At 40.0% G+C, this 13077-nt stretch overlaps 1 protein-coding gene across 3 annotated transcripts in view; it reads left to right on the top strand.

The window, feature by feature from the left end:
• Positions 1-13077, top strand: part of KLHL29 (kelch like family member 29) — a 390114-nt gene that overhangs the window by 321726 nt on the left and 55311 nt on the right. For all 3 annotated transcript variants that reach the window (XM_050316135.1, XM_050316136.1, XM_050316137.1), the window contains one exon: positions 11157-11356. In XM_050316135.1, the coding sequence (XP_050172092.1) occupies positions 11157-11356 (200 nt within the window). The remainder of the gene's footprint in view (positions 1-11156; positions 11357-13077) is intronic.

The raw sequence follows: 13077 nt of genomic DNA on the forward strand, positions 1-13077 counted from the left end.
ACAGTCTGTAGAGAGTGAGACAGACCTCTCCAAGTGGCAAGTCCTCTCCCTGTAAAATAAGTGTCTAAGAGATGAGGTAAAGGGAGGCCATTCTTCTTTGCTATTAAAGAGACATGAAGTGATTTGATTAGAATGTGAACTTCTGATAAATGTCCCATTGCTTCCTTCAGGGGTCCAGCCTAAGCTGGTTGTCTGGACTTCTCTGCAGTTGGGAGGAAAGATGGGAATGTCCGTAGGACTATTCAAACCTTATGATAAATAGTATGAATTGCCTTCTTCAAGTGCTCATTTTTCACAACCCAGAGAAAAAGGCCAGTCACCAGCCTGAATCATAGTTAGCTAAAAGGACAGGAAAGATTTCTTACGGAAACTAGTGTTTTTCTTAATGTCACATGCATGTGGTTAAATATATATACACACAGAAAGAAAGAAAGAAATAGGTTCAGATGCATAAAAAAAAAAATCTCCAACATGTGCATCTTGCAGAGCACAGATTTTCTTACTTAAACCATTCTTGGTTTGGGGGAGGAGAGAAATGAGCTCTGGTTTTGTATCTGTCCTAGAAGAAATGGTGGAAAATATGTGTGTGTGTGTGTGTGTGTGTTCCGGAAGGAAGGAATGGAAAATCCCATGAAGAGCCATCTTCTTATTTCCAGCTGTATTTGGGATAGACAAATGCAGCTGCTGGATAAATGGAATGTCTGCTAGTTCCGTAACAAAGGGAGTTTCACTGCAACATTTTAATTTGCGGTTTTCTTCTTCTTAACCCAACCCAGAGTACTGGAATTTCTACCAAATATGACATTATTGATAGGAAACATTTGATAAAAGTCTCCTCTTGGTCAAAATGCTTGCTTTTATAAACAGACTTTTATAGGTAGACTTCTCTGTGGTCAGTTACTAAAGATACACAGTTCCTGTCCTACAAGCTTTATCTTTTCAAGATTTGATTTTAATGATGCTTTCTAATCTGGAAGTCGTCTTGGGTGCCTGATTCACTGGCACACAGCAGTAAGTGACGTACAGAAAGCGGTTCTGTCACAAAAAGCAAGTTTTGGGATGTATTGTAATCTGACCATGATATGTTCATCCTTCTTTTCCAATGAAACAGAGCCAGTGACTTCATGGCCAGATTACTTTTGCACAATACTTTACCTCTTTTTGCAAATCTTCAGATTTTTTATTTTATTTTTTTTCTGAAATAGAGTTGTATATACTTTCTGAGGGCTTGAAGGCAGGGCAGGAGAAGTAAAGCCTTTAGGGTGAGAGGACCAAATTTCTCTTGCTTTACACCTACGCTGGAGACAAAGATGTCATTCTGCATTTTACACCACTGTGTGGAAAGGCAGCATTTGGATGCACGACAGAGAAACCTGCCACTATCCATCTGAAACAGCTTGACAAAACTGCAAAAGCATTGAGGTGTCTGGAAAACAGACTGTCTGGTTTGTGTTTACGTTGTAAAAAGCCCAAAATGAGAAATAACAGATGAAAGAAAAATCTACTCTTAGTGACCCCTTCGTGTTTTCCTGCTTATTAAGAATCTTTCTTTTAACTACAGGAGAGGAGCAGCAGCATTTCTACATCTGCATGCTTCAGCTCCCTTGTAGAACAGAATGAATGTGGAAACAAATTATAGCATTTAGTTGAAAACAGAGAAATAGGGACTTAAAAATAAGGTGATTGTTTCACCTGCCAGGAGAGGTTTATTGTGCCTAGACAGAATGCCAGGGATTTCTCTTAAACCATTTAAAGGAGTCCATGGGAAGGGGAGGTCTCATTGGAGTGTAAAATATCCTTGACCCTTTACTGCCAGGGGACAGGTGTAAATTGTGCTATGGACAACATTTTTCTCTTAAACGAGGCAGTGATAATTGCTGTGTGTATGCACAAGATCTTGGCATTGGAACACAGCTCTCTGCTCTCTGTGGCCCGTTTCAGTGAGCGTTCCACTCGCTCTGCGTGCCCGGCCAGCCGCCCGCCCGCCTCTCAGAGCTCCCTGCTGGGCTTCAAATTTTGCAGCTGCCAGACCTTGGAAAACATGTTTTCATCAAGCAAATGTATGGTCTTCTACATAAATGAGTGACAGCTTACAAATATTCGGTGGTGTTCTGGGCTGCCAGGCTAAGGAGCTGCCGCAAAGCCCATCTCAGGCGTCACAGCCCGGCAGTTTCCAGCCTGGAAAGCATGGCTGTGGATTAGGAGGGTGAGTGGCTTGGGCTCTGTGCTGATCTGAAAGGAGTGGCAGAGCAATGTGCCCTTCTATGAAGAGAAACCCTGGAAAGGAGGACAGAAAGGCTCCTTTTCAAGTCTCAAGGTGCAGCACAGAAATTAAGTTGCTGCCTTGCAATGGCAGCAGCTTCCAGAGGCAATGAGCAGATCCCTGAACCTCTCACTCCTCTCCCTCATTGACAGCATCTCTGTTTACTGTAGTTGGGGCTTCTCGCTCACATAATTTCTAGACTCAGCTACAAATCCTCCAAATCTTATCCAAGGAATGACAGACTAATCACCTCTCTTTCTCTGGCTGTACCCATCTGCAAGCCACCCAGCTCTCATGCAACCACTCATAAGATACCAGTGCGGGTGACCTGCCTATATTTACTTACATCTCACAGCCCAAGTCTAGACTTGACTGTGGTGATATTTAGGGGTGAAAGGAAACAGTTATCTAACAAGGTGCAGTTCAGGCTAAATGGATCAAAGACAACAAAGAAAAAATCTTCCATGCCATAGAAACTGGAGCTGTGTTCTTGAAAACTGTCATTTTTGGGCCACTTCCAAGAGCCAGTCTTGCCCTAAAAGAAGGGTAATCAAATCTCCAACTCCAGCTTGCTTGCAGGTAGCTCTGGGAATCAGCAGTTCACTCCTTTCATTTAAATCATCAAGGATTAGCCACTGCTGGATTGAGATAATGAATTTGAATTAATGTGACCAGGTTATGTTCATATCAGATCATAATGCCCTCTGTTTGCGTAATGCTGAGCTTCAGTGACTGAAATACTTGGAGCAGTTCTGCAGGTTGGAGTGGGCAGGGATTGATGAGCTTCCTGCCCTTTCCTGCCTCTACTGGCATAGTGATGTAGTGTAGTACCTTTCACTGATGTCTCTGTCTCTACATATACTGTAGAAAAGCACTAGCAACACCCTGTAGCTGTAGGAGAAAGAGCCAGTGCCTGACAGAATTAATTCTAATTACTGAAATGCTGATTGGGATCTTTGGGCACTGACATAATCATAGTAGTAGTAATAAATAATAATTGTGATTATCATTATTTTATTATTGTTTTCCCTCTAGACATTGCAATGATGAGAAAGAGTCTTGGATAGACTACCTAGATAATTACTTGTATAAATTTCACCGCATTCCCAAGAAATGGATTTATTAGCTACATGCCAGCTCTCTACTAAGTTGGTTTTTGATGGTGTAATAAATAACATTAAAAGAAATCAGATAGCAGTTGGGTAAGGGGGTGAGCTTTACATTTGAGGAGAGAGGAGAATAAATTTTTTATTCTGTCATTTTATTTTTAATCTTCCTTCCCATATAATCCACCAAAACCCGCTTGCATCTTTTATTTACCTTTAACAAATAGTAGCTCTCACCCAGGTTATTTTGCGACTGAATTAGGCTGACAGAGATACTTGCAAACAAGTTAGATCCCACACTATTAATAAGTTGGCCCAGTTTTTCACTTTTCCACTAGTACCTTGTGAGATTCAGTTTATTCTCAGTCCCTAGCAAAAAAGTCTAGGTCATGAAACACTGTTCTTCCAAGGGCACTTGCTATTCACTTCTTCGTTCTCTTGCTAGTCGTTTAAGCCAGCATCTTCAAACTCGTCATCTTCTTTCTTAAATCTCAGCAGGGAGCGAGATTTGTGCCTCCGACTGTGATCTCTGAGTCTATAGCGTTACAGGCGGCCGCTGATCCCGCGCCTTTAGAAATGGTCTTGACCGAGCATTCAGATTGTGTTCCATCAGTGAATGGCATTAAGGGTATATAGGAAACGTGGCTCTTTTGTTTGCTCTATTTTATTCTGGCCGTGTTGTCTGTGGACAAAAGCATTTGCTGTTAATCCCGTTGCTCGTCTTGGTTTGTAATGATCATTTCTGTGATGGTGAATTAGCAGGAGCTGCTGGTGCATGCCCGAGCTCACAGCCATTAATTTTCCTGATTTTCTTCTGATAGAGCAGGTGGAAACTGGCAGCGTTTGACCCTAATAAGTTACACTAGTCTGGCCAGATTTTGTTTGCCTGGAACAAGGAACATTATTTGTATCAACATCCTGATAAAAAGTGACCAAATGGATTTTTTGGTCAGGTAAATTTTCCTGACGCATTTGCAAGCCTGTGTTTAAACAATGTAATTTATTTAATCTTGTGATTTTAAGAGTTCTTTATTGTAATCATACAATAGTACCATTACAGTACATGTTTTCTTCTCTCATGAGACAGATGGATAGTGACTGAGGCTCAAAGATAATGTTTATCTACAAGATAGTGTAACGAAGGCAGAGATTTGCAAGTTAATACATTTTGAGCTGATAAAACAGTTCTAAAGGAGAAGCGATGCTGGGGTGCAATTGTTTGGGTTTTTTTTAAATCCTGTTTAATAAAACATTCAGTGCCTTATGACATACGTATTGCAATGATGTTACTCTATAAATGTCCCTTCCTGTCATGATTTACGTGATTGATTACCTTGCAGCTGCATAAACTTGTATAACTCAGTAAATAACCTGTTACCTCAGTACGCACATGCATCTTGGTGTGTGTTGTGAAAATGTATGTTGGTATGTTTGGGCATCTATATTTTTATATTTTGTGAGCCTGTAATTATGATAAATCAAGATCTTTGGTACGAAATACACCTTTCCATGTAGAGTGCTATGTCTGTTCTGTACATAGCTGAAGGGTGGCTATAATATAATGAGGTTTATTTTTTGCTTCTCCCAAGATAAGTAGACATGGGTTTTGAACCATTAATAACTCTTAAGATGGTAAAAAATCAAATAGTAGACAGTTAAAGGTGCAGCAACATTGCACTCTCTTCTTTGCCTGGAGTTTCAGTGCCTTAAGGATTAAAGTAAAAAGTTAAAATCCCACAATAAACAAGATATTCAGTCTAAATTGTGTCGACTTGAACAGCAGTTTCTAATGAGCACACAATTAACAGACTCTTAAGCCTCATGAGAAGCTGTCTATCCTAGTTTGAAGTCCTTTCTTTGGTAATCAAAATAATTTGACAGAGATAAAAAGAAATAGTTTCTCTTCATTTAAGTGCTTCATGTGACATAAAAATCTTGGATTTCCTGTTTTCTGGAGACCTAAACACTGTCCAGGGAACAAAGCAATTTAATTTGATTTTTTTTTTATTGTCCTGTCTATCTTAGTAGAAAATATGTTGCTCTCATGCAATGGGAACACAATTACATAGAATAAACATTTATATTCTTAATAGCAGGAGCAAGCCAGCAAGATCAGCATGTCAAGCTGATGGGGCAGGTCCTGGGAGGGCACATGGTGGAGAGACCAGCAGGCAGCTGGCTGGTAGGACAACCCATTACTTTGGTCCAGGCAGGAAGGGACCACCCCCAAAATATGGGCTTCACTTTCCTCAATCTAAGGTGGAGCAGAAGCTCCTGACTGCTGCTGGCAGTCCTGTATAGCCTCCTGTAGCTCAAACATATACTTTGAGTGGAGGATGCTCAGATTCCTGAGTTGTATAAGACACTGAACCATAAATAGTCAAAGACAGCAATTTTATTTTTTTTATTACACTACCAGAATGAGTATGTTTCCCTATTTCTTAAAGATAGATTTTGAGTGAAATGTGAAGAAAATTGAGGCTGTATTATGGAGGTAGCTCTTTGCTGCTATCTCCTGTCGGGAGAAGCAGATAAGACCTTGGAGAGGTAGAAAGAAAAAGACACACACCAAGTCCCATATGTCCAGGAAAAGATCACAAATAATAATTCTAAACAAGTCTTTATTTTAAAAGATAATCATTTATTTCGGTGCCCTTTTGGAGCACAGAGCTTAAATACACGTCATACCTTTGAGTCTACGGCACAGTGACTCATATGGCATCAAATCTAAATAGGTGTCACAAACTCTGTCAGTCCTCCTGTTCCCAACCAAGCAGCCTGGGAGGAAGCTGAACCAACTGTTCCTAGGCAGTAATGTACATTTACATAAAATGTTTCACATTTTTCATGTTTATTCCGTGCAGATGGCTACATTTTGAACATCCAGAATTTGTTTTGACTTTGTGACTATAGCTTGTAAACAAAGCGTTGGCTGGCGTCTGCACCGGGTATAGGTAGCTTTTCATATTTGATCTAAAATTGAGTGAAGCTGTAGCCAAACCATTAGTCAGTCAAAATAATGTTGCAAGCCAGTTAAAGGCAGCATATCCAAACCATGAGGGAAGGCTGAATGAGAGGCGGTAGCGCTGTCCATAAATTGACAAATTGATGCTCAAGCGGTGTTTCACTTACACAGACACTTTAGCCAGGCTCTGAATGTGGCTTAGCAAATCAAGGCATCTCACTATTAAATGTTTTGAACAGAATCACACAGACCATTCTGTTATGTGGATGTGTTGATACGAATAATGCAGGGAAAATGCATAGATACACATCTATTTATAACTTAAAATGCAGAAAACTTGGTTGCATTGCTATTAAGCGTGAAAACACTAGTGCTGGTTCTTGTCTGTGTGTATTATATGTGTGGAAATTATTTTCAAGGACAAACAAATACCAAAAATGTAAAATTCTCTACTTTTACTTTTGTCAGTTCCACTCCTACATCTTGCAGATGAGGTATTAGGGTTATTTTTCCTGCTATCGAGTACTTAAACGTTTTAGATCTTTTCTATATATTAGTCAACAAAAAGGGACACTGATTTTGATTTGTTATTTGAGAGTGTAATTGAGCCATCTTTTGCTTTAAAAGGTTCCCTGTGCCTTTGTCTTCTCAAGTTTAAGTAACTAAGTGGAAGGATAAGTAGCCAGAGTATGTTCAAAGGCATTGGCTTGATTTTGTTTGACTTAATTATTCCAGACAATGCAGAATATTTTTCAGTAACTCCCCCCTTACCCAAGTAGAATGTATCTGTTCTTCCTGCTTATCTGCAGGTTCAGTTCTGCTTGCACATTGCTCAGGTCTATCACCTTGCTGGAGAAATACATGATTTGTAAATCTGAAAGAATTCCCCAACAGCTACCATAAAATTAAGCTGTTAAAGAGCTCTTGGAGCTTGTTTAAATGTAGACCTAAACAAATCTCTTTGCTGTTTAGCTCAAGATAAATCTTTTTAAAAGTCCTGTTCTAAATCACTTCCCAATTTTAATGAGTTTATATATCAGCCTTTGCCAGATTTTTACTGTAGCTTTTCTCCAAGATTACAGCCATGATAAAGTAAGGACTAAAATTGTTTATTATATATTATTCTTCAGAAGCAAAACTTTTTCCCCCAGAGGCTGTTGGGAGAGCTATTGATTTTCTGCCACAATGTGAAATGTGTGACCTTTATAATATGAGCAATGATTACAAGGCCAATAAAATGACATCATTCTGTTTAAACTTTAGAGTTCGCAGGGCAAATAGCAGCATGTGCCACATTTAATGATGTCCATGGACGATAAGTTTACATTACCTGGTTTCAAGTGAGACTGAAACATGAAGGAGGCAGGCTCTCCATCTCCAAAACACCCCATGTTTGTGCCAGGAGTGGGGGAACTGGAGTGTGTGTACCAGGTAGAACTGTGATTTTTCCCCAGCTCATAAGGCAGGAAGTCAGGGCTTTTCTGGTAACAGACTTCTCTAAATTTTTGCTTCTACATTGACAGAACTTCTCCTGATGTGATACAGGATGAGCTCTTTAGGATACAAGCCACTGCATATGCATTTACAGGACTAAATTCTATTCTTAGCTTTAATCACTTTATTGCAGTTCCTCTGCAATAGCTGAGAGAAGATTCTGTCCCAAATTGATGAAATATAACTTCACAGGGCATATTGATATTCTAATATGTGTGAAAACAAGGAACACAGAAACCTTTAGTCAGGAGTTTGAGGGGGATGCCACAACCCAATTCACTGAAATACTTTCAAGAAGAAATCTACGGAATTTCCCACTTCAGTCACATCAGACTGTTTCCCCACATTATGTTCTTTTCTTCCTTCAAACACTGTTTTTTGATCCATTAGGACCTGCTTCAGCCAATTCCCTGCCCATTCTCTAGCCTGTAGCAGGCCAGATTTCCAGTGTGGAAGCCAGGGTAGCTATGATTTCCCCGTGCAGCCTGAATCAAGCCTGTGCTCAGTATTTGGTCCAGCCAAATGTTGAGCCGAAGGATTCACTGGTTAGAAAGCACCAACCAAACAGCACCACACATTCAAGGTATCACCAAGGCAGGAATAGGGATAATTTCCTTTCCCATTTCTGGTTCATTGGGTAATATCAATAATCTCTGTAGCTTTGTATTATACTTGTCATAAGTGACTCTAGTGATTGATTAAACACCTTAGCTTTTCTTTGGCATTTAATCAATTGCAGCAGCAGTTTATTGCTTGGTGTATTACAAAGTAAAAGAGATTATTACTTAATTATTCTGAAAAATAGCAGCTTGCAGTTGTTGCTAACATAGGTATGTGTCTGTGCTGACATTGGTGTCACATCATCCTTTCCTTTGTGCCTCCTGGTCTCTGCTCTGGGTGCGATCGCGCAGCTCCCAGCAGATCACACGCAGTCATTCCCGCAGCCGTTACCAGCACAGTGCAATTAGTGCTGTTACATAAATAATTGCTTATGGTGGGGCTTCCTACAGTGCAAACAGCCCGACTCTGTCGCTTACTGGGTACCTCCAGATCTCCCTAAATTTTAGGCAGTGTGCTTATTAACCAGCCCACGTGAACATGAATTCACTGTTGGGTACAAACCGCTTCTGGGAGCTGTTCAGTGAGAATTACATCAGTATCAGGAGGCGTTTTGATAGTCCAGAGTGCGGCACCAGAAAAGTGTACAACTGGAGATAAATCAGATATGGGGCATATTATTGGTGTGTGAGTGTGAGAAAGGAAAAAATGCAGCATTTTGTGACATCCTCTTGAGGATTTGGGACATGGCAACTCTTCTGTTTTGACACCTGAGGTTTTCTGCCTCAAATGCAGGATTAAATCCATATGCAAGAGTTCAGAAAGAATACTGTGGTATGATAAAGCCTAAGGATTCAGGGTATTATACACATCTGTGCTTGTAGGGATATGACAGGTATCATGATCAGTATGTATTCCTACCCATCTGCTTCTGAAATAGGATCTTACCCACCTGTGTTGCTATGAAAGGGACAGTTCAACATTTAGAATGTTAAAAATGGGGGTTAATTCCTTGCTTTGCCCCTGACTCGCTACGATCATAGGCAAGTGATTTTGCCTCCTTTTACCTCAGTTTTTTTTTGTGAATGGGAGCAACCATGGTTCACTACCTTAGAGAAGACTGTGAAATTAAGGACTGTTAGCTGTTCCTCCATTGAAATGGAAACCTCTTTAAAGCTTTGATTTTGCAGAGATTCTTATAAATTGCAGCTGTGCCCTTGACTTGAACAGGGCTAGTCAATGGAAGACCAGTGACAAAGCATCCACTGCTAATTTGAAGCATTTTCCCAGATGATTTTAGGTGTTATTGGTGTGGGTGGGTGGGGTGTCATGTGGGAAGAAAACCAAACCTTGTATGCTGTTTATTTTTCCTCCGTTATGGTAGGTCTGGCCATCACCTTTCTAGACAGCTGTGTAAATCCAGGAGGTTGGCAGTGCTTTGCTCGTGCTTAAAGCTGGCGTTGCCTGTGAATAGTGATGCTTTGGCCAGTCCATAAATGTCACACCACATCGTATGCCGGTTTTGTGTCACTCGCACAATGGCTTTTGCAAGTACTTTAGCAGAATTGGAGCGAGCAGACGTTGGCTGTCCAGTGACAGACAAAAGCTTATGTTTCTTTGAGAAGGTGCTGGATGGTCCTAACCATTAAAAGAGTTTATTTTCTTACTCCAACAGATTTCCCCTCCCCTCCTTGATGTTACCAAATTTATCATCATTTTTGTCTTTCAGGTGTAACCTGTCTTTAGTGTTGCAGACACATCAGCCAACCATGCATTAAGAACTCGGCCCTTACTTTAATTCAGTATGACTTTCTTTTTGTCCAAGAATTTCACAAGCACTAATCCACACTTCAAATGCAGGAGATACTTTGATCCCCAAATTGTTCAGCACTTCATGCAGGAAAAATCGTAGGCCACAGTCATGAAACTCCTAGAGGATGGCTGCTGGCTTCCTGTGGCAGAGCTGGTTGTTGTTTTCCCCCCTCTCCCTTCTTTGCTCTAACCATTTTGTCTGTCTAGCTTGTCTTGTATTCCGTTTTCAAAGCAATTGCCATGAAGAGCTTCCTTTTTTTAGTGCCTAAAAGGGAACAATAGATTTTTAGAATAAGTATATATTTATATTTTATGTGAGCAACCGTCTGTATGCAGATACCATGTTGATTGTATCTGTACTTTAATATAACATACTGAGAAGTTCAAGCTAAATAGAAATTAGTATTTTTATTCTTATTTTTTCATGAAAAGGTCTTTAATGTATCCTTAAGTGCACATGACATTTAAAATTATTCCAGTGCTGGATTCCTGAAAAAGTAGATGACCTTTTCTCTTGAAATTGGAGAGTTGTTTTTCCTTAACAGTTATATTATGCTTAGAAGATGAGATGTTAACCAAGATGTTAAAATGTATTGTTTCCCTTTGAAAGCTAATCCCGTTCCTCATTTTCATTAATGTTGGATCATTCATTTTCCTTTTCCTTTCTTTCCTTTCTTTTCCTTTCCTTTCCTTTTCTTTTGCACCTGTTTTTGCATGAAAATGCAAAGTAGCAATAAACAGATTTTTCGTAAGACTTGCTTTAAGACTCTTCTCTTTCAGATCCAGTTAAAGTTTTTAAGTTCAGTTATTTTAAAATTCATATTCTTCAGTTCCTTAAACAAAAATAATGGAGAAATATAATGAGGTGCAAAGCGATTTTCTAGCCCTCACTAATCAATAAATGCCAATAAAATGGGAATGGTGTAATGTCCGTAATTTAATTGTCTGCTGTTACCAGGTCACCACGGGACAGTAGCAGAAGCGGGGAGAAGCTGGAATTGGCCATGTCCAACCTCACTGCGGATGTCCTGGAGTTACTCCTGGAGTTTGTTTATACAGGTTCTTTGATCATAGATTCAGCCAATGCAAAAACCCTCCTGGAAGCTGCCAGCAAGTTCCAGTTTCATACCTTCTGTAAAGTCTGCGTTTCCTTTCTAGGTAAGAATCACTCCATCTAGTGAGGTTTTAAGATCTTGTGTCAAGGTTCATAAACCTTCTTCTGGTAACTCTTACAGGATAAATTAAGAAACCCACAGAGTAAAATATTATTAATTTGACTTGTAATTTGAATTTTAAATGCTGATATAATGACCAGTGGAAAATGGTCTAGAGAAGTGTAGCCTATTGTTTGAGTGGCAACAGGTTTCATATCTTGGATAACTTACTTTGTTGAAGATTCCATTCTTGGAATCTTGATGATATTTTGTTTCTCAGACGATGATCTCTGCATAGATACCAGGCTGTAAAGCACAGGTTACTTATAACTGTGGGAACAAATGTTGGGTGCTACACAAGTCCAGCTTGGTCAAACACCAAAAAATTTGGAGGTGGACTCCCATGGAGGAGGAGGTCCGAATTTGCAAAAAAGTAAAGACTGGATTGCAATATCTGCAATTTTCTTGCACTCATGACAAGGTCCTTTCCACGTCCAGTGTTCTTGTAAACAAGATTTGGCTGAACCATTCCAGGTTAAATGTTAACAGGGTTTGGGTCATCACAAAGATGGGTTGGAAGGAAAGGTTGCTGTGCCAATCCCTGGTAACTGCTCCACCCTGTGTGCACAGGGGACATTTGCCCCAGCAAGGGTGTACAGAGCAACATCACCTGTGCCTCTGCCCTTCTCTGATGGCCACAAGAAATATGTTCTTCTTGTCCAGAGCACGTGATTGCTTAAAGTTCGATATTGTGTAAATATTTTAGGTGATAATAACATTGGGCAACACTAAATGGCATGGCTGGCAGATGGAGGAGGTGGTCAGAGAGTGCAGTGGGTCCTCAGCACTATGTCCTCCTGCTCCTTTCACTTTCCATCTGTTTTCCAGAATAGACTATTTCAAAACAGTCCAAGGTTTCCAGTGCAGCTAAGCCTGATAGGTCCGAACTGGAACCAGACAGACCCATTTCTGTCATGGCAGAAGAGGAGCTAGAACTGGAGCACAGTTGGAACACACCTTGGTTCAAATTCCTGTCTGTACCACTTGCCAATCCTTCACTATCATAGCTGTAATATCAGTTTATGAGACATTAATAATTTACTAATTACTAACACAAACTTATTAGTACAAAAATGTTCAACTTGGTCTTATATGACTTACTTCCCATATATAAGTACCAGATACCTCTTTTTTTTGACATCTGATTTCTTCTTGGTCTTTCTTGATATATCATTCAATGGGTCATCTCTGAAGCCCACATGACTTCCTGTAGGTTCTTCCTGAGCAATTGTCGTTTAAAGTTGACATCTACAATTGCAGAATGTGAAAGATGAGAGTTTAGGCAACGTTGCACTAAAAAAACAACAAGAAAAAATGTCAAATGAGTGTGGTTTACTGCTGTGTTAATTTTCACTGCTAAGCCAACCTGCAGTAAGATGAGTAGTGAGACTAGGCTGATACAGTGTACATCAGTAAAGAATCTGTGGTATTGTATTCTCCTTTCCAAATTTTTATGTGTCCCATGTTTAAAAGTCTGTTCTCAAATGGGTGGGTACTGGTGATACAAAGTTTATGCTTTGCAGTCACACCATTTGGACTGTGCAACTTCAATGAGGCTCTGGCTCTGGCATTGCTTTCCCCCAGCTTCCCTTTGCCACCTTTTTATGGTGATTAGATCTTGTGGCCCTTCCAGGAGCACGAGATGTGTTCAAGTTGCACTATCTC

The sequence above is a fragment of the Myiozetetes cayanensis genome, unplaced genomic scaffold (assembly GCF_022539395.1).
Source record: "Myiozetetes cayanensis isolate MyiCay16 unplaced genomic scaffold, myiCay2020 scf2-11, whole genome shotgun sequence".
NCBI classification, from domain to species: domain Eukaryota; kingdom Metazoa; phylum Chordata; class Aves; order Passeriformes; family Tyrannidae; genus Myiozetetes; species Myiozetetes cayanensis.